At 45.6% G+C, this 22,008-nt stretch overlaps 1 protein-coding gene across 8 annotated transcripts in view; it reads left to right on the top strand.

Moving 5' to 3' along the window:
• The first annotated feature begins 4,599 nt into the window (after positions 1 to 4,599).
• Positions 4,600 to 22,008, top strand: part of LIMCH1 (LIM and calponin homology domains 1) — a 330,554-nt gene continuing 313,145 nt past the window's right edge. For 5 of the 8 annotated variants that reach the window (XM_058722745.1, XM_058722746.1, XM_058722744.1 and 2 more), the window contains exon 1: positions 4,607 to 4,792. In XM_058722745.1, the coding sequence (XP_058578728.1) occupies positions 4,697 to 4,792 (96 nt within the window). In that variant the 5' untranslated portion in view covers positions 4,607 to 4,696. Of the gene's footprint in view, positions 4,793 to 22,008 lie in introns of all 8 variants that reach the window. The other 3 variants (XM_058722749.1, XM_058722748.1, XM_058722742.1) reach the window with 2 other exon arrangements.

Here is a 22,008-nt window from a genome sequence, read left to right as displayed (position 1 = left end):
TCCATTGCCATGTTTGCACTGAGCCCCACTTTCCCCTGGTCTGCTCTCAGGCTGTTACTAAATATGGCAGGGATACTAAGGCAGGCTTTTCTGGGGCAGACATGGGACTCCTCTGTCAGCAGACTGGCTCCCTGACCTCCTTGCTGAACCTTCCTCCGACTGAAAGGCAGCCTAAGATGACTATCTACCTGACCTTCCTTCCCTCTCTTGGCTTGAGGTCAGGCTTACATTGTACTCTGCTTCCTCAGCATTTTCTCTCGAAGTCATTTCTCTAAAAAATCTTACGTCTTTAACTCCATCTTGGTTCTGCTTCTCAGAAGACCCCGACTATCACCCTCAATTTGTGTGACCTCAAAACCCATAGGTTTTTATAAAAAATAAGTAAAAACACTAAAGACCGAAACATAAGAGTGACAACTGCAAAGTCGTTAGAAGAAACATAGGCACAAATCTTCGTGACTCTCGATTAGGCAACGCTTTCTTAGATATGACTCCGAAAACACAAACAACAAAAGAAAAAAAAAATAGGTAGCTTCAACTTCATTAAAATTAAAAATGTTTCTGCTTCGAAGAACAGGATCAAGAAAGTGAAAAGTCAACACATGGAATGGAAGAAAACATTTGCAAATTATATATCTGATAAGGGACTCCTATCTAGAATATATAAAGAACTCTCATAACTCAATGATAAAAAGAGAAATGAGTCAATTAAAAAATGAACAAAGATATGAATAGACACTTCTCCCAAGAAGATGAACATGAAAAGATGCTCAATTAAAGGAGCATCAGGGAAAATTAGTCATCAGGGAAATGCAAATTAAAGCCACAATAAGATGCCACTTCACATCCACTAAGATAACTATAATCAAAAAATCAGAAAATAGTTAGTGTTAACAAGGAGGTGGGGATGCTGGTGGGAACGTCAAAATGGTACAGCCATCTGGAAAAACAGCCTGGTTGTTTATCAAAAGGTTAAACATAGAATTGTCATATGACCCAACGATTCCACTTGGCATATATCCAAGAGAAATGAAAACATATGCCCACACAAAAACTTGTATGTGAATGTTTATTGCAGCATTATTCACAATAACTAAAAAGTGAAAATAACCCAATGTCTATCAACTGAAGATTGGGTACACAAAATGTGATATACTCATACAATGGCATATTATTTGCCTGTAAAAAGGAATAAAGTACTGATACATGTTGCTACATGGATGAACCTTGAAAACATTATGCTAAGTGAGAGAAGCAGTACACAAAGGGCCACATATTATGTGATTCATTTTATACAAAATGCCAGAATAGGCAAATTTATAAGGACAGAAAGTAGATCAGTGTTTGTCAGGGGCATGGGAAATTTGGGAGATGACGGCTGAAGAGTATGGGTGTTTTTTTGGAGAGATCAAAATGTTCCAAAATTAATTGTGATTGTTGCACAACTCAGTGAATGTACTAAAAAACACTGAAATGTACACTTTAAATGGGTGGATTGTATGGTAGGTGAGTGATATCTCAATAAGCATATCACTAAAAAATTCATGTTCTTTGAATACACTATACTATCCTTCATTTGGCATTTATCATAGAGTACCTTGTCTTATGGTTATTTTTTCCAACCAAAATGTTGCTTCATACCTTCCAAATAGTGACGATCGTTGAATTGTGGAGTTTCTTCTGGATTTGGTTTCTTCATTATAGTTTTCAAATTCTCTCCAATGGGTGTACATTACTTTTATATTTGAAAATTACATTACAGAGAAATGCAAATGTTGTTTCATTAACAAAATTATTAGTTCCTAAAGAAAAAGGTCTGTGTCCCTTGTGGATTCTTCTGAATCTGTTACACATAGTAGGTGTTTAACAATAATTTGTAGATATTCTTGATAATGGCACTAGGTTTGAACTCTATTGTGGTTGTAAGTCCTTGGGTCTTTGCTAATCTACATGAATTTCTTATTGGTAACAGAGTCCCGGAAAAGTAGGTGCTATTGTGTGATTACAAACCTTGAAAGACAAAGTATTTTCACTTAAAGAAAAAAACCCATGTTTTAGTTTGAGTGTCAGTTTCAGTAGCAGATTTTTACAGATATGATAGATTTCATCTTAATGAAAGCATTTTCAAACAGATTCAGATATGTCATCTGGGGCAGTGGTTTCCCCTCCTCCTAGCGACACTCCTGTTAGCGTGTTCGAGTCAGTTTGTGAATTATTTACTTTCCCGTGGTTCTTTGTGGAGACAAGGTCATCCTCTGACAATATTTTATTAGCCCCTTTCCTCAGCTTGTCTTCTTTACTCGTCTTTGTAACATCACCCTTCCCTCCTTTTTTGGAAGGCGGGAGGGGAGGGATGGTCAGCTGGCTTATACGGAGCACTGACTATCTGCCAGCCCCAACTTTGGTCCTTTCGCATTCAGAAATCCTGTTTGCTCCTCACAATGATTCTGCAGGAATGTTGCCATTTCAACCTCATTGGAGATGAGGAAACTGAGGCACACATTGTAAGAGGCAGGGTCTGGACCGGGGCTGGCAAGGCAGGGCGGTGTGTGGGTAAAGGCAGATCTGGCACCAGGCTGTCTGGGCTTGAATCAGGGCTTCAGTGCTCACCAGCTGTGGGGACTCTCCCCCCTTCTTTCTCCTAGTGCCTTACAGGGTTGATAATAGTCTATCTTACATGGTTGGAATAGGGAATGAGTTAGTCAATTATTTGTAATGCACTTAGAACAGTGCCTGGCACAATGTGAGTGCCATATAAGTGTTTTAAAAGTAAATAAACTGAAAGCTGTCTGACTCTAAAGCCGGTAATGGTGGAATTTCAGGCCTGCTTTTTGTTCCATTCCCCTATTAAAGCAGCAGAATTGGGCAAAAACTAAACTTGGACTCTGAACAGGGAACAGAGACTTAGCTGCTGAGACGTTCATGGATTTCCTGCCCTGTCCAACCCCTCTTGCCATCAGCCGTTCTAAAATGTGAATCCATTTGCTTAAAGTTAGCTAAGACTATTGAGTTCTTATGTACCAGCCCTGGGCTCACCTGTGGATGCCCATGCAGTAAAACCCCACCATGGCCTGACCTCACCTCCCCCTTCCCCACCCCAAGTGTGGCCTGGCCTGCGTCTCCCATGTTGTCACTCCCACTTGGTTCCTTCCCCAGCACACTTCAGTCATGCTGGCCTTCTGTGGCCTCCTTGACCCCCTCCAGGCTCATTCCTATCTCAAAGCCTGTGTATGCGTCTGGAAACGTTTCCCCAGATTGCTGCGTGGTTAACATCTCTCCCATTCATGTCCCCTCATCACCTCATCTCGTCAGAAAAACCTTCCAGGATCATCCGTTGGGCTCTCAAGCAAAACAGAAGGCATGCTTCAGGAGACTGGCTGAGGGAGTTTATTAGGACACCATTAGGAGGAATTGGGCAGGGTGGGGAAACCACAATAAGATGGGGAGGCCTCTACCACCACCTGGCCTGGGGAAATAGGATGGCACAAGAGGAGGCAGGGAACTTTGGAGAACCCAAGGACGGGCCCCAGACAGAGCTGTGGTCCTCAGGGGATTGGTGCAGCCCATCTGCTTCTGCGGTAAGGGGCAGCTTAAACACTCCTCCTCCCTCTCCTCCAACCACCCCCCCCCCACCTCCTGCCTCCCTCCCATTCACGGAACCTGGACACCCAGATCGGATCAGCCTCTCAGATGGAGGATGGAGAGGTAATCAGAAGTTAGCCAACGCTCTCTCTTCCCAGGTCAGCGTTTATCTTCTCTTTTACCTTCTTAACATACATGACTCTCCACAATTACCTTATTTTGTTTTACACGTTTATTGTCCCTCCCCCCATTCCCTCTAAAATGTAGTTATCTTAGAGGGCATAGATAGATTTCGGAGTTTTTAATTTTTCTTTCTTTTTTCATCTCTGGGGCCCCAGCGCCAACCTCAGTGTCTGATATATAGCAGGCGCACAGTAAATATGGGTTGAATGAATCCAAAGACTGGGTCACAAATAGCTCTCTTGAAGAGAAAAGGCTTATAAGGGTCGTTTTTCCTTTTTCGTACAATAGGATCGGGTGAGTGAACACTCCGGAGCGCCAGGACCGAGGCCGCACCTCTTGCCCCCACTTCCGCGGCCGGGAAGGACGGCAGGTGCGGCCAGGCCACTGCCCGTGCGTCTTCCTGCCCCGCTGCGGCCGCGCCGGCTCGCCCGGGGACGTGTACGTCACGGTGGACACGCGTCTCCCAGGTGCCGCCAGACCCGCCCGTCCGCAGCAGGCCCGGCGCGGGGACGTGCGGGGCGGCTGGCCGAGTCCCTCTCCAGGCCCCGTTGCGGGCAAGGAGGGAGACACCCAGTGCTCCCTCGTGGTTATTTTTAGTCGGTAGCTGACACCCTCCCCTCGGAGGGGGGGCGAGCCGCCCGAGAAGGTGGGGAGAGAGGGAGCTCCCGGCGCCTCCGCGCTCGCTCCCGCCGGGGACTCAGGGCGCTGCGGAGCCCGGGCGGCGCAGGGAACAGCTGCCGCGGCGTCCTCCGGCAGCGCGCCGCTCTCCTCCGGGACCTGCGCCGGGCGGGGGCGGGGCGGGCAGGGGAGGGGAGAGCGAGCGAGCGGGCGGGCGGGAAGGGGCGGGGAGCGCGCTCCTGCGGCGGCAGCGGTGGCGGCGGCCGTCCTCATCCCAGCGGCCCAGCGCTCGAGTGCACGCGGGGCTTCGCAAATGGCTTGTCCCGCCCTGGGTCTGGAAGCTCTTCAGCCTCTGCAGCCGGAGCCGCCCCCCGAGCCCGCTTTCTCCGAGGCGCAGAAGTGGATCGAGGTAGGTACTCGGGACTGGCGGGAGGCCTTGCAGGGGCGTCCGAAGCCACCTACCCGCACACACGGACGACAGGTCCGGTCTCGCCCCCCCCCCCCCCCCCCACTTTCTTTTGCCAGCTGCTCCGGGTCATCCGCCCGGGGCCCCGGGCGAACTGCGATGCCTGGCACGGGTCTCGGGCGAGGGTGGGCGCGAGTAAGGGACGCTGCAGTCTAGCTGCGCGCGTGGATAGCAGAAATCGGGCTCCTGCGCCTCCATCCCTCCTGCCTGCCAGCCGCGCAAATCTCAGCTCCCGCCGCTTCCACGCGGGGCCAAGGGAAGCGCTGTGCCCGCAGAGGCGCCGCAAAGGCGCAGGAAGCGCGAGACCCAGAGTGCTGCGGGCGCCGCATTTCAGGGGGTCCTGCTCACCGTCCTACCTTCTGCCTCTTGACGCCCCCCGCCCCCCCCCTCAGCTACTCCCGAGCGGAGTTGGCAGTGTCTCCACGGAAGCGCGTACCCACCGGAGCTTCTGGCTGTATTCCTGGCAGTGGGTCAGGTGTGAGCCTGGCATAGCGCACAGGGCCGGCAGCCTGCAAGACCCACCTGCGAGCGCGCCATCCGCATAGACGCTGCCTAGCCATTGGCAGCTCCCACTCCATGCCAGAGGCGGTGGGGCGGGCTCCCAGGGGCCGGGTATCCGGCCCCGCTGCATATTTCACTTCTTAAATGACTCGGTGGCAGGCCAGGGAAATCACTGGAGCTCTCGGCTCAGTCCGGGAAGCGCTCGCTGGGTGATCCTGATTCTCGATGTCTATCTGTAGATGCAGTTTGGTGGCCCTGCGCTCTCGAAATGACGTGTCTGCCGGGAATCAGGACGCTTGGAGGGCGCGAGGGGGGAAAGGTGACCCCCTGTGATCCGTGCACTGAGCCTCTGTTTCGCTGGACCACCTTTCTGAACGCTTAGCGGAAGGCAAATTTGACCCTTTTTCTCAGTGACAGGCAGCCCTCCTTGCCGATAGTTCAAAGGAAGAGAGGTACCGCTAAGTCATTGGCCCAGCAATGTTGAAGCCTGTTCCTACCCAGCTTGTCACTCAGTGACATCCCCTGTGGCACAACAGTTCTCAAGATGCTGCTGGGGTAACAGCGCTACATGGTACAGATTTGAACCTGCTGAGCTGCCTGCAGAAACCACCCTCACTTAAGGCTGCCCTAATGCTCCAGCAAGGGACCTCCACCTCAGTGGGTTAACCTGCTGCCCGCAGGATTGTTAGGCAGAGTTTAGAAACATCTATTTAAAAATAGGGCTAAAGAAACAGAAGAATAAACTCGAGGCTTTTTTGATAAAAACCCCAATCATATCTCTCTTAATGTGATGGCTCATGACCAGATGAGAAGACGACTCGGGCTTTTAATTTTTGGTATGTGGCTGGAAAGGCTTGGGGCGCGATGGTGCTGTCTGTGCTGCCCCCAGGGCACACAGGAGACATATCCGTGTTCGCTGCCTTATTGAGAGTTGGAGAACTGTATTTTTCATGTTCTTGAACTTTAAAATTCTCAGGTGAGATTTTGGATGTGGAGAGTAGGTAAGGGGAGGGTATCAGGGCAGGGCAATTTTGCAATTCTTGAAGGCAAGTGGTTTATCTTCAATATCCTTAATCTAACATTGATATAGCCTATTTAAAAAAATGTGTTATAGTATAAATTACATGCAGGAAAGTGCACAAATCTTTTTTTATTAATTTTTTTTTACATTTTTAATTTATTTTTGAGAGACAGAGCACAAGGGGGGGGGGAGGGGTAGAGAGAGAAGGAGACACAGAATCCGAAGCAGGCTCCAGGTTCCGAGCCGTCAGCACAGAGCCTGATGCAGGGCTCGAACTCACGAACTGTGAGATCATGACCTGAGCCGAAGTCGGACGCCTAACGACTGAGCCACTCAGGAGCCCCAGGAAAGTGCACAAATCTTAAGTGCACATCTCCACGAATGTTGTCACGTGTATATATACACAATTATAGTCCCCACCTAGGTGAAGATCTAAACCGTCTCCTTCAGCCCAGAGGACCACGGTCTGTTTTTAAGTGGTGGTGTACATTAGGCTACATATTTATTATGCAGGGCAGGATATCAGCTTTTGTCTTGGTTCCACTCGTTTTAAGAAAAGAAGGGCTTCCTTAGGAAAGCAGAGCCCCATTAGGCCCTGTGGACAGTCTGGCATTCGTCCTACCTTACCAGTATGCCAGTTTGAGCCTGCGAAAACCGAGGGGCGCGCGTGCCTTTAGGACCAGGCGCTCCGCTCTGCGCGTGCATTATTGAAGCGGCCTATCTCCTTTCAATTGCGGAGTTCGGTTTCTGGGAAAGGAGAGCTTCCCCTCCCAGGCTGTATAAAAAGGTATTTGCTCCAGAGAGAGATAGTGACCTCCCCCTTTCCTTCGCGGAGGTTCCTCTTGAAATGTAAATGCCGCGTCTACAAACCCGGGGAACCCGGGAGCAGTAACAGATGGTTTTGCACGCAGTTGCCCGGTGAACAAAGATTCCTCGGCTAATATAGCAATAATGTAGCACTCAGAGCGAGCTGAATTCCTGGATGGATCGTTATCTCGAGACAATTGCATCTCCTTTAGGGGCCCCATTGTCTTCAGCGACATCCTCATTGGTAGGGCTTTGTTTTTCACTTTTGTTCCGTCGGTGATTAAATTTCCCACAGGCGCCCCTCCCCCCCTTGAGTGGTCAGGAATTTCACCCTTTCAGAAAAATGTTCCCTTGGGTGCAGCAGGTTAATCAACAAACTTTGCAGCTTGTCTCTCCTCCTCAGTCCTTGGTCTTCCTTGAGTCATGGGTTGGCGAGAAAAGGTTCATTCTTAATAAAGGCTTGAGGAACAAGCTCCATGAGATCACTTGTTAGTGAGGAATTTCTCAGCCTTCAGCCCGGGCTGTTGGAGGGCCGGGTTACTGGCAGGAAACGGTGGCCTGGGAACTGATGCTGCCACCTCAGCCCGCCCCCAGTTTCTGCCTTAGCTGGCAAAGGTGAAAACCCTGATGGGGGTCACAGACCATGTGGGAACAGCTCCGTAAAGCTGTGCCTCTTTTTATAGCTGCATGTGTTCATGTGGGTTTAGGGCACCCCTAAAGGGGACAGCAAACTTCCAGTATTCATTGTGGCTACCGGCAGGCAGGAGCCTAACTTCCTTCCAGATTCCTTTTCTAGAAGGCCTTCCTAAACAAAGGGGCAGCCAGGACAGCACTGGGATTAAGAGGTCAGACTTCGGAGCTGGGGAGTCTGGATTTGAATCCTGGGTCTCTTGCCCTCTAGCTGCGTGACCTTAGGCCGCGTTTCCTTTCCTTTTGGTTCTAAACATTTTCTTTGAAAGCTAGCTCTGTTTGTTAAAACATAGTGTGGAAAGCATCTGTAAAACAGGGGCACTAATCATAGCTTGCCTGTCTCTAGTGTGAGTGTGTGAGAATTAGATGAGTTAATAGTTTTTAAATGCTTAGAATGGGACCCACTATTAGGAAGTGCCGGGTAGTGGTTGGCATTATCTCCATTACTACTGTTAGAACCACGACCGTCATCACTACTAACATGATTAACACTCCTATTACTGCTATTATTGTCGTCTTCCTACAGCTGTTTTGAAAGAAAATCTTCAGGACCCTGAGTTTCTTCCCGTAAAAAGTGTAATTCAATCACCTACTGATCTCATGCCGTTATTTACCTTGTTAGCTCTGAACACCTGGCCTAGAACTTAAGTAGATGCTCTGTTAACTTACATTCAAAGAGATTTAGGGATCAGAGCAAAACCAGTAATGTGTACTCATAAAACGATCCTGGTAGTCCATTAATGCTTAGAAAATCATTCCTCAATACTGTGTTGAAAATTTAAGCTTAATGCAGAATCTTTGTTACTAACCACTAGGCAGAGTGCTCAATGCCTCTCCTCTGGCAGACGACCCAGTAGTTAGGTTATTAGACACATAGTGGCTGTCTGAATATTCATCTCAAACATAGCAGTGTTTTGTTCACTAAAGTTGTACCTGCACCTGCTGGGAAGAAGGAGAAATCCCCCCCTCTGTTTCCCTTCCTTCCTTTCTTTCCTTTTTTCCCCTGATGATATTTACTGACTTACAGGAGTTTGTTAGCAGGTAGATGATTCTAATTTTTTTTTAGTAATCAAGACCCCCCCCCTCCCCACCCTTTGCCTCTCTGCCCACAACAATATTTATCTGTTCTAATCTGTAGTTCTTCTCTGCAGTGCCAAACGCTTTCTGGAGAAACAGATGTCCCTTCAACTTGGTTTCAGTTATGATTTGGAATAGGTTGCCAGGTCTTTGAGGAGGGGTTGGAAATTTTAACCCAACTCAGCCTTGCTTGCTTCTCGACTCAAGAAGTCTCTGGACCCCTTTAACTTTAATCATAGCATGCCTCTGGGGCTTGGTGCTGAATATAATCTTATTTGTGACCTAATCCGTATTTCACAGGAGTGGGAACTAGTGCCGGGAGGGATCAGTTCCTCATTTTGGGTCATTTCCCCTGTCCATATACAATTGTTTTCTTATTCAACTGGGACCTGAGTTTGAAGATTAAAAGCACCGAGGATACCTTAGCTCTCCGAGACTGAAAGATGTTGTATTGTTTGGCAGTGGGGAAAATTTATGAGTAGTCTTTGAGAGAACCTAGCATTTAGCGGCCAGTAATATATGACATTTGCAGTGTAATGACAAGTGAACATGTGCCATAAGTTATATAGTCGTTCAAATTCTCCACCTCTTAGGGACCCCATGAGTCTTACGTCTTTTTACCACAGCGAAGATGTAACTTTGCACATGCTTCTCCAGCATTGCCTGGAGAGCTGAGGAAGAGGAAGAAAACCTTTGCTGGCTCGATGGAGAAAGGAGTAGGGGTCTGAATGGATATGTAAATTAGAGCAGGCAGCGTCTTTCTCACAAGGACATTTAAATAATCTGGCCTGTTTGTATGCAAGGGCTGCTGTGACACAAGGTTGTCATGTGGTAGGAGCACGGAGAGGTCCCACAGATTTGGGGAAAGGGGAAGCAGAATAGGAGGTTGAGCGGGTACTTCTTGCCCCAGCATCTCCCCGGAAACCGAGTTTGCATCAAGGGAGCTCCAAATGCAAGCCTGAGCTCTGGTCACCAGGAAGGGGTAGGGTGGGACGTGTGTTCCCAGCGACTGGAGCCCTTGGCCCCCTGCTCTCCGCTGATGCATGACAATGGAGCCGTGATGCAGACATCTGGCTGTGATTCTGTGGGTGGCAGTCAGTGCTAGGTGGGACCAGGCAGCTCCTGGAAATCAGCCTGCCAGCTTCTCTTTTTGCTTTGAATCACTCTGAAATTTAAGAGTGTTATAGTTAGGAGTACCATGGTAGTGATGATGATGGTAATGAAACTGAGGCTCATGATGAAAAAAGCTGATACTGAGTACTTACTGTGTGCTAGGTGCTGGGTTAAAAAGTCTGTGTCTGCATGAATCCCTTAGAAGTAAGTACTATTATCATCCCCATTTACAGATGAGAAAATTGAGGCTCTAAGAGATTTGGTATCTTGTCCAAAGTTAAAAGTAAGTTGGCATAACTAGGACTTAGGCACCGTTTCTCAACTTTTATGAATATCTATATCTTTAGATACCTCAAATCTATAGTTGAGGAAACTGGGGCTTTCAGGAATCAGGGAACATGTCCAGAGTCACCTAGTCAGTAAGAACTTGTTCGAGTCAGGATTCAAACCCAGGCTGTCTGACTTTGCAACCCTTGTTGTCTGATCCTTATGTTGCTTCCCACATTAGGACCGGGTTTAACAACTCCTGTAAGGACTAAGCATCCTGTTCCTCTGACTGCAGAAATCTCCCATTCCCCCACCCCATTTCCCTGTAGGTGCGGACAGGATGTGGATTTCTGAAGCTGTGGGTCCCTAGACAACTCCCATGGCTGGTCTTTTTCAGCTGCAGGACCTAGGGGCTCTCCTCACTTGGACACACCACGTGTGGGGTGTAACATTGGTGGGGAGCAGGAGACAAAGGAGGTGTACTATGGAGGCCCTCAGGTGAGAAGTATCAGGCTCCTCACCTTTGCCTGCTGCCTTCAGACCTCACGTTGCTAACGTAGGCATTGGAGTTGTTTGTGGTTCAGGATTGCTAGAATCTGGTTTCTGTCTCCTGTTGTCACTGCCACAGCCCACAGTCACTGTGCTGAACTTTTATTAGGGCCAAGTGGCCAATAGGTAGGTGAGAAGGTTTTAATTTTTTTAAAGCTTGCTGATTCATTATCATATGCTTGTTTAAGGAAGGCAGTACCAGAATATTATGTTTACGATCTTCAGGACCACGGCTCTCTCATTACAGTTTTCTCCCCAGTGCCTGTTGCACAGTGGGACTGAATAAATGCATAGTCTGTGTGTGCTTTTAACAGTATCTAATGGAGAAGGTGCACTATTTCATACTTTACATTCCCCAGAGAGTTTGAGCCAAGACCCGTGTGGCCTGTTTTATTTTCCAAAGATGGGTGCGAAGCGATGTCTTTTCTCCGTGCTGATGTGTTTAAGCGCTGTTGGCGCATCCGTCTGAGGCCTTTACCACAGCTCCTTCACCTTCACCTGGGAGTGCTCCCATCTGGCTAGGATTGCACCTGGGAACAGCTTCGTTGTTGAGTTCAGCCAGGAAGCAAGTCCTTCCCAGAGAGGAGCTTGTCAGCCTCCCCTGGAGGTATCCCTGTCCCATCCCGAAGAACCAGAGCGTCTGAACAAAGCAGCTCTGTGACTTCTGGGAATCTTGGCAGGTACTCAGCATCCCTGTCACCTCCCTTGCAGTCTAACCTTAATCGTTCTGGCCTTCATTTTCACGGGTGAGGACTGAATCAGTTAACGCTGGTTGATCTTTGACTAAACTACTCTCACTGGAGCTAGGTTTTCTTTTTTTTTTTTTTTTTTTTTTTTTTAATTTATTTTTGGGACAGAGAGAGACAGAGCATGAACGGGGGAGGGGCAGAGAGAGAGGGAGACACAGAATCGGAAACAGGCTCCAGGCTCCGAGCCATCGGCCCAGAGCCTGACGCGGGGCTCGAACTCACGGACCGCGAGATCGTGACCTGGCTGAAGTCGGACGCTTAACCGACTGCGCCACCCAGGCGCCCCTAGGTTTTCTTTTTAAGGCCCGTTTGCTCTTCTGTGGTTCAGAAAAATGTACAGAACAATTTTATAATATTTCCCCTCATTTGTTCCTAAGGATGTGTGTGTGTTTACATTTGAAGCCAAAGAAAGGTCTCAGATATGGTCTTTTTGGGGTGGAGGGTTGGGTGGGAAAAAGGACAATTTCAGTGAAGTCAGATGAGGAAAGGAAAGGATAATAGAACTTTGTTTTTAAGTGATTGGGAAATATAAAAATAGCCTAAACTAGAGGGTTACTAGATGATACAGGGGAAAAAAATAGTTCTTAAAAAATGACAAAATATTTTTTTAATTTTTTTTTTTAACGTTTATTTATTTTTGAGACAGAGAGAGACAGAGCATGAATGGGGGAGGGTCAGAGAGAGAGGGAGACACAGAATCTGAAACAGGCTCCAGGCTCTGAGCTGTCAGCACAGAGCCCGACGCGGGGCTCGAGCTCACAGACCGCGAGATCATGACCTGAGCCGAAGTCGGCCGCTTAACCGACTGAGCCACCCAGGCGCCCCCAAAAATGACAAAATATTGGAAAGACTTCTGCCTGGACATGTGGAGATGTTATATCTCTCTCTGCAAGGAAAGATGATGTCATGGAGTTCAGTGCTGCTGTGGTAGAATTCCATGTTTGCAATGTTGAAAACAACACTCCCCGAGAGATGTCCTTGTGCAGCTGACCCTGACGGGATGGCCCTTGTATCTCAGGGAATTATCTTTGGCGTAAGGGAAAAAAATGAGGTGACATAGTCATAGAACATGGACTTAAGGAATATCTTGGTGGGTACCTTTTCTCACTAAACTCATACTATCAGCAAAACTGCATCTTATATCTAGCGTGGGACCTTAAGAACAAAATATTGGTTAGGCTGAGAAAGCTCCATGTTTCCACGGCTCTGCATTCTGCCTGTGCTAGTAACTGTGGGGTAGCTAGCGCAAGATGCAGCTTGGACACCTGGTCAACCATAGAATTTAGAGCCATACCCCACCCATCTATCCCTAAATAGCCCATTAGGAGGCCATGTAAGAATAGATCTGCACTTGTTCTTTTTTTTTTTTTTTTTAAGTAAATGTCAAGGGCAAGGGCTTGTGGCATTTTTATTTCCATGACCCAACACTGTTATAAAAAATCCTCAGCCTTATTTTCCTTAACAAGGGATTGAAGTTTCATTTATTATTTTTTAAAAAAATTTTTTTTTCAACGTTTTTTATTTATTTTTGGGACAGAGAGAGACAGAGCATGAACGGGGGAGGGGCAGAGAGAGAGGGAGACACAGAATCGGAAACAGGCTCCAGGCTCTGAGCCATCAGCCCAGAGCCTGACGCGAGGCTCGAACTCACGGACTGGACCGCGAGATCGTGACCTGGCTGAAGTCGGACGCTTAACCGACTGCGCCACCCAGGCGCCCCTGAAGTTTCATTTATTATGCTGAGTACACAGCTCTCTCTTCCTTCCCTAAGAAACATTTAAAAAAGAATGATATTCAAACAATTATCTTATTCTAATAGGAAACTGAACGAAGGCTAGGATAGGCTCAGCCAGATGGTTTCTTTTTTTTTTTTTAATTTTTTTTTTAACGTTTTATTTATTTTTGAGACAGAGAGAGACAGAGCATGAACGGGGGAGGGGCAGAGAGAGAGGGAGACACAGAATCGGAAGCAGGCTCCAGGCTCTGAGCCATCAGCCCAGAGCCCGACGCGGGGCTCGAACTCACGGACCGCGAGATCGTGACCTAAGCCGAAGTCGGACGTTTAACCGACTGAGCCACCCAGGCGCCCCTCAGCCAGATGGTTTCAAATATGAAAATAATCAAATAATTATTTGGGACACTTGGCTCTCATTTGTAAGTTCACTTCAGTGTAAACACTAAAGATAAGCATTAATGGTGGAAATAAATATCAGTGTGTTAAAGCGTTTTAAATGAATTAAAAAATTTGTTTCCTGGAAAGTGGTTACTAAGCTCCAACAATGTGCCAGGCCTGCATAGTGCTAACAACCAGGGTCAGGTGGTGAACAACATACCTCGACTTCCCATCTACATGAAATACGCAAGGTTGTATGTGTATGAGTTGAGCTTGAACAATAAATACACAATTGCAAATTGGGGTAAGTACTATGAAGACAAAAAATGGGGGCTTAAGAGAAAAGTATTTGAGGTGGACAAGGACTCAGTGAAAGTAATTAAGCTAAGACCATTGAAGGGTGCTGAATGGGGGAATTAGTTGGATACTGATTTATTGAAACAAGAGCTTGCATGCTTTTATTGTGATTATGCTTTGAGTAAAGGTAGAATAGAAATGCTGTTAAAGTTCTCCAGATGTATTGAAGGTGTGTGTATGTGGAGGCGAGGGGGCAGGAAAGGGGGCTGAGTAAGAGTTCTTGAATGTTCTTGCAGGCCACTCAGAGTAAGGTTTGCATGATGATCACTGCACCTCTTAGACCCAGGCACTGAAAAATCAAGAACTCTTCTAAGAGAAGTGACAGAGAGGATCTTGGGATTTCTTTTTTCAGCCTGGACTCTGGAATTAAAATTCTTTTAGAAAATCTTATAAAATTCTTCTGTAGAAGGCGTACCTCACTCTGTGGTAAGAAGAGGCTTGCAAGAAACCTGCCTGCCTTTTAGTGAGTAAGCAGAATGATTTTGTATGAGAATTTGGGTGATGACCTACACATGTCCTTTAACTGAGGAACTTGCCCCAGACTCCTCTAAAAGAAGGAACTTTCTAAACTAATAAAGTTATGTACCATTTGGGAACCCCAGAAATTGTAAACTCTGGAGGTCTGTGACTTTGGTTTCTTTAAACCCTTGAAACCACCATCTCTAGACCCCCTTCCTCATGGTTCAATGTGGCTGCTAGAGACTCATCATCACATCATCTCTCCAGAAAGTAGGATGGAAAAATGGAAAATGAAGACTACATCCTTCCCTGATAAGATGCCTTTTAGACAATTCCTCCTGATACTTCTGCTTGTATTTTATTGCCCAGATTTTCAGTACCATGGCCACTCCTGGTTACAGGGAAGGCTGCAGTGTCCTCAGGTCATACTCTGGGTTCTGTTACTCAGAAGAAAGGGGAAAATGGCTCTTGAGGTAGGGGGACACTGGGATGTCCTTTCTTCACTTCTCCAGGGACAGATCCTTTCCAGACAGAGCTTCAATATGTCTGCCTCTGAAAAAGACTCCCTGATTCCTCTAAGCCCATTAATCCTTCCTTCTCTGTGCAAATCTGGCGTTTAGTATTCTGTTAGAAACGTTGTCATGTATCATTGTAACAAATGTATGGTTGCCTGGGATCTGCCTCCTTTGATAAACCCCAGAGCTCTTGTGGACAAGGACTGGGTTTTCGCCCCTGTCCCCACTCCTCCTCAGTCTGCTCCCCACTGGAGCCCCGTGGCCACATTACCCACGGCCTGAAAAGTTTCTCAGGGAGCCTGTGCCCAGCTACAATTGCCTGATTGGCACTTGGACTCAGCCGTGGCAGAGAAAATAGACTCTGTTGCTGCCCTGACAGGAAGCAAAGCTTTTTTTTTTTTTTTTTTTTTTTTTTTTTTAAGGCTGATTAAAAAAAGCAGTTTACCCAGTGGTTGCCTGGAGACAGTCAGTGATTGGACACTTGGAAAGTGATTTCACTGTTGGCTCTTAAGCAGGTGATATCAGTTGAAGGAATGACTTAGGAGGCCAACTTTCTCCTCAGGTTGGATTGGACCGATGTGGGGCTCACAGTTCCTGTCTGCAGGGATGGAGAGCAAACATCTCTGTTCTTTAAATAAACATGCCCCCGGCATTCTGGCCTGGGACTCTCCTCTCTTCCTCTCCCACCTCAGAGCAATCAGTCAGCTTCCTCTCTCTTACTTGTTGTGGGGGTCCAGATAAGTCCCACCTCTTAGCATCAAAGAAAGATCAGAGTACTTCTGCTTACAGGATATTTTTTTAAAAAAAAAGGCACTGAGGAATTTTTATTACAGTGGTGGCCTGTATGAGTTCTTATTAGATAGGTATTTTTAAAAGGAGAATATCCCATAAAAACTAATGACCAGTAGCTGGCAGTAAAAAATGACCATGGCTATGACCATCAATTGTCATGACCCAATGGAAACCCCGAGAAATAGCATCCTCTCTGCCTTTCCTGCAGAGAATGTACAAAGGACCTTTTGGAGCTGAATGTTGTCATCGGCCAACAGATGTGGTTGCCGCCTGTTTCCACAGAGACCTTGCAAGATGTCATAAATAGGAGGGGTGGGTGATAAGTGGAGCCTGATTCATCATGTTGCAAAAGTTGACAGAATGTGATAACATAAAGTGATAAAGTGGCGAGTTCAGTGCCAAGGAAAATAGTAATAGTTAACATATTTCCAGACCACTATGTGCCTGTGCCTAGTCTAGGCCCTTGTTTGAGTTAATGGGATTATACTATATGTATAGTATATCTATACCATATATATATAGTATATCTATATTGCATAATTATAATTGTATAAATTATCTTGTATAAATATAATTGTATATATATCTATAATATATATATATATATAGTGCATACAGCACACCTAGCATTGTGCCTTGTACATAGGTGCTTCTCAGGTAAGCACCATTTTATGCCCATTTTACAGACAAGAAAACTGGAATACAGTTAACTGGTTTGCCTGGTATCATACAACTAAGTGGCAGGGTTGGAGTTTGTACCCAGGCAGTCCCATTCCAGAGCTTGAGCTTGGGCTAGTGACTGCTGTGCTCCAGAAGAAAAAGCAAAACTTCTAAAAGTCATGATCCCAACTAACTCTCTAACCAAGCAGGTGACCTGCCCTCCCACTCTCCCTCCTTTCCCCTAAACAGCTGTTTATTGAACATCTTCTTTGTGCATGGTGGTATTAGTTGCTAGGAAACAGTTTTGTCTGTGCTAGTAATTTGCAGTGGTCTTACTGCTTTTTTTCAGTGTTCTGGTTACAAAATTGAATGGGATTTGAGCCTTCTGCCTGAAGTCTCTATTTCCCATAAGCCCTGTTATTTTTTAGTGTGTGATTTTGCAAAACACGAGGTTGGCTATTTGTCTTACTTTGGGACATTATTCATTCACTTTCAGGGATGTGTGTATTGTTTTGCAATAGAAAGACTTGGATCTTAACGTTTTATACAGACTCACAAGCTCTTGTGTACAGCTGTAATCTGGGAATCTGGGATCTTGGGTCATAAGGAGACTTTTTTTTAGGAACTTCACATTTCCTATCCACTGTCACAAGACCTTGGACACTCGGCAGTATGTGAGACACCCGTGGTTACTGCCCTTGTGCGATTATATTCCACGGTGAACACAGAATTCTGAGCCCAGAATTCCACGTGTCATACATGTTCAGAAAGGGAAGAGCAGGTCTTGTGGATCGTGGAGAAGCTGGGACCACCTTGGGCCTTAGGCGGGCCTCTGAGGAAGGGCTGTTTAGGCTGAGACCCAAAGGATGAGCAGGAACTGGCCAGGCAAAAAGGAACAGGATGTGTGGAAGGGACAAAGGAGCCCATCGAGGTGCCGAGGTGCCGTGTGTAGTGGAAGGACTGCTCAGCCCTCAGGCAGAAGGTGTCTTCAGTGCTGCCTGGCCCGAGCCTGGGGCCATGGATGGCTCTCTCTGGAAGGTCAGATATTCTTCAAACTCCCGCAAATTAGCATAGTCCATGACAAAAGTTTTTGAAGGCTTGTAACCTGGCTGGCCCAGTTCTAAGCATTTTACTTCCCACTCATCCTGTGAGCTAAGTTGAAACTCTTTTTAATTCCCACTTTATAGAGAAACAAGTGACGTCACACAGTCATTAGGTTGTGGAGCTGACCTTCAGACCCAGGCAGCCTGGCTGGTAACCACTGTGCCATGGGGTGTGATACAGGCTCTTCACCAAGAGCATCCTTTAGGGATAGTGGCGAGGGGAGCGTAGTGAGGAATGTGGGGTGGGGTTGGGGAATGCCTAAGGATGCAGGAGGCCAGTGTTGGCCTTAGACATGCTTTCGGTATTTTTGAAGAAATCTCCCCAAATGAATCTCATCAGCCACTACACTGCTTGATAGTTGGTGCCACCTAGAAAGGAGAAAGAGCTTATCCAAAGGAGGTTCCAGGCATGTCCCCAACTCCACATTCTAATGCATATGGGGACTCTGGGCCCCTAGTGGCCTGATGGACCCTGTTGTTCTGATATGGTAGGTACTGTTCTGATATGGTGGATCCCCACTTCAGAAAAAGCTGACTCAGCAGCAAAATGTTATCAGTAAGGACAAGGATTCCCTCAGCCTTTCACTGAGCTGTGCATTATGGGGCTTTATGCTCAGGATTTACACAGTGCATCCACACCTGTCCTACACTATCCTGGGAAGTCTAGGCTTTTCCTATTGAGGGCTGGCTGGGCAAGACCAAATCCAGTCCTCATATTCTCTTTACGCCCTCTGGGCAAAGGAAGGAGACCCATCCCTCTTCTGTGATCACCAGGGGAATAGATGAGTTGATTAGCTTAAGCTAAACAGGGTCCACCCTGGTCCATCTCTAACAAAGATTCTGGCTACTACCCAATAGCAAAGCGCTGAATTCCCTAAAGTCAAGTCTGGGGAAGTAGATACCAACATTTTAATTAAAATGTGATAGTATATAGGAATGCATACACAGGGGTGGAAAGACTATAGGGAAAAGCAAGGAAATTTTTTTTTTAAATAAAAACTCAGAAAAGTGGCTAGTTCTTGGAAGTGAGCATGAGGTTTGAGACTTTAAAGAAGGCTTTAAGAGATTGTTTTATTCCTGTTTTTATAAGACTAGACAAGGGTCAGTTTTAAAGATGTCATTGAGGGGCGCCTGGGTGGCTCAGTCGATTAAGTGTCCGACTTCAGCTCAGGTCATGATCTCGTGGTTTGTGAGTTCGAGCCCCGTGTTGGGCTCTGTGCTGACAGCTCAGAGCCTGGAGCCTGCTTCAGATTCTGTGTCTCCCTCTCTCTCCCTGCTCATGCTCTGTCTCTCAATAATAAATAAACATAAAAAAAAAAAAAAGGATAGCAATTCAGGAATTTAGTGTTGCAATAAAGTTGATTTAAAAAAAAATAAAGATGTCATTGAATGGCAGGCGCTCAACCCAGCATCTCACTGGTTTTCCTAGCATCGGGCTCTGCGCTGGCAGCTCAGAGCCTGGAGCCTGCTTTGGATTCTGTGTCTCCCTCTCTTTCCCATTCACTCTCTCAAAAATGAATAAACATTTAAAAAATGAAAAAATAAAAAATAATATAACCCATACAACTCAATAGCAAAAACCCCAGACAATCCAATTAAAAAATAGGCAGAGGAACTGAATAGAGATTTTTCTTTTTTTTTTTTTTTCAATATATGAAGTTTATTGTCAAATTGGTTTCCATACAACACCCAGTGCTCATCCCAAAAGGTGCCCTCCTCAATACCCATCACCCACCCTCCCCTCCCTCCCACCCCCCATCAACCCTCAGTTTGTTCTCAGTTTTTAAGAGTCTCTTATGCTTTGGCTCTCTTCCACTCTAATGTCTTTTTTTTTTTTTTTCTTCTCCTCCCCCATGGGTTTCTGTTAAGTTTCTCAGGATCCACAGAAGAGTGAAACCATATGGTATCTGTCTTTCTCTGTATGGATAAAAAAATTGTGGTTTATATACACAATGGAGTACTACGTGGCAATGAGAAAGAATGAAATATGGCCCTTTGTAGCAACATGGATGGAACTGGAGAGTGTTATGCTAAGTGAATAGAGATTTTTCCAGAGAGGACATGCAAATGGCCAACAGGTACAGGAAAAGGTGCTCAACAGCACTAATCATCAGGGAAATGCAAATCAAAATCACAATGAGATATCACCCCACACCAGTTAGAATGCTTATCATCAAAAAGACAAGAGACAACAAACGTTGGTGTGAGGGTAGAGGAAAGAGAGCCCTTGTGCACTGTTGGTGGGAATGTAAATTGGTGCAGTCACTATGGAAAACAGTATAGAGGTTTCTGAAAAATTAAAGATAGAATTACCATATGGCCCAGCAATTCTACTTCTGGGTATATATCCAAAGGAAATGAAAACAATGAGAAAAAATATTTGCACACCCATGTTTATTAAAGCATTATTCACTATAGCCAAGATATGGAAACAATCCAAGTGCCCATCAATGCATAAATGGATAAAGATGTGATGTTTGTGTATGCATACACACATGCATGCACACACACGTGCACGCACACGCGCGCGCACACACACACACACACACACACACACACAGAAATATTATGCAGCCATGAGAAAGAAGGAAATCCTGTCATTTGTGACAACATGGATGGAACTTGAGGACATTATGCTAAGTGAAATACGCCAGACAGAGAAAGACAAATACTGCATGGTATTACTTACATGTGGAATCTTAAAAAAGAAAAGAATTTTAAACTCATAGAAATAGAGAGTAGAAAAGTGTCTGCCAGGGGTTGGGGATGGAGGAAATAGGGAGAGGTTGGTAAAAGGATACAAACTTGAAGCTGTAAGAAAAATAAAGTTGAAGATCTAAAGTATAACATAGTGACCATGGTTGATAACATGTGTTGTATCACTGAAATTTGCTAAGAGTAGAATTTAAATGTTTATATATATATATGTATATATATATATATATATATATGTATATATATTCTCATATATATGTTGTCATGTATATTTGTATTTATATAATGTATAAAAATAAATATGTGAGGTGAGAGATGAGATGAGAGAAATTCTTTCACAATGTATACATATATCAAATTATCACATTGTGTGCTTTAAATATCTTACAGTTTTATCAATTATACCTCAGTAAAGCTGAAGATAAAAGAATATAGAAAGATCCATCCTGGGTACTCCTGTTTTCCTTTCTTCCCAGTGTATCTGGACCTTTCCACTGAGTTATAAAACAGCTTTTAAAAAATGTTCAAAATGAAAGTATTCGATACCAGCCTCTGATTTGTTTTCCCCATTTAATTCCATGTTCCTCAGGTAACAATGTATTTTTTAAAGCCTGAAGCCTAGAAATAGCAAAACCACACAGTTGCTATTTGCTGGATACTCTGGCTGGAGAGTGTTGGGCTCCGGGCCTGTGCACTCCCCAGGCATGTGGGGCCCTTCTAAAAGTGGAGAGGCGGCTGTTGCCCACTGATCCCCTGGTTGAGTGACCCAGATTGGCACAGCGCAGCTGGGTCCTATGCAGAGCCAGCACGGGAAGGAGGAGGGTAAAAATAAAAACTGGTTGGACAGCTTAGATGGGGTCAGGATACTTGAAAGCTTACTGACCACTTTGCTAGTCCTTGATCCGATTTTCACTTCATTGTAATATTGTTTAGAAGGATGGTTTTCTAGTTTCTTAGATTTGGTAAAATAGTTTCAGACAGCATAGCAAAATAAAGTCTGGGTTACTTTTTGTATACATAGAAGATATGTTTTTGGGGGCACCTGGATGGCTCAGTCGGAAGAGTGTGCTACTCTTGATCTTTGGGTTGTGAGTTCAAACCCCATATGGGGTACAGAGATTACTAAAATACATACATACATACATACATACGTACATACATACATACATAAATGCATACTTAAAAAGAAAATGTTTTTTTGTGTTTAGAGCCTTTCCCCCTTGATATGAGCCTCTTATTTAACTCATTATTCAAGATACAAGAATTCAATAAACTTTGTTTCCAAAGGCATCTCTTTTATGGAGTTACTCTTTGAAATAAGATCTCTCTCTCTCTCTCTCTCTCTCTCTCTCTCTCTCTCTCTCTCTCTCACTCGCTCTCTCTGTTTTGGTTAATACAATGAAATGAGCCTGTCATTATAGAGTGTTTTTTAAAAATATAGTTTTCTTGGGGCGCCTGGGTGGCTCAGTCGATTGAGCATCCGACTTCGGCTCAGGTCATGATCTCACAGTCTGTGGGTTCGAGCCCCGCATCAGGCTCTGTGCTGACAGCTCAGAGCCTGGAGCCTGTTTCAGATTCTGTGTCTCCCTCTTTCTCTGACCCTCCTCTGTTCATGCTCTCTCTCTGTCTCAAAAATAAATAAACGTTAAAAAAATTTAAAAAAAATATATG

This window comes from Neofelis nebulosa, chromosome 3 (assembly GCF_028018385.1).
Source record: "Neofelis nebulosa isolate mNeoNeb1 chromosome 3, mNeoNeb1.pri, whole genome shotgun sequence".
In the NCBI taxonomy this organism is placed as follows: Eukaryota; Metazoa; Chordata; class Mammalia; order Carnivora; family Felidae; genus Neofelis; species Neofelis nebulosa.
The sequence above is the reverse complement of the archived record's forward strand: the minus strand, read 5'-3'. Positions and strand labels throughout refer to the sequence as shown.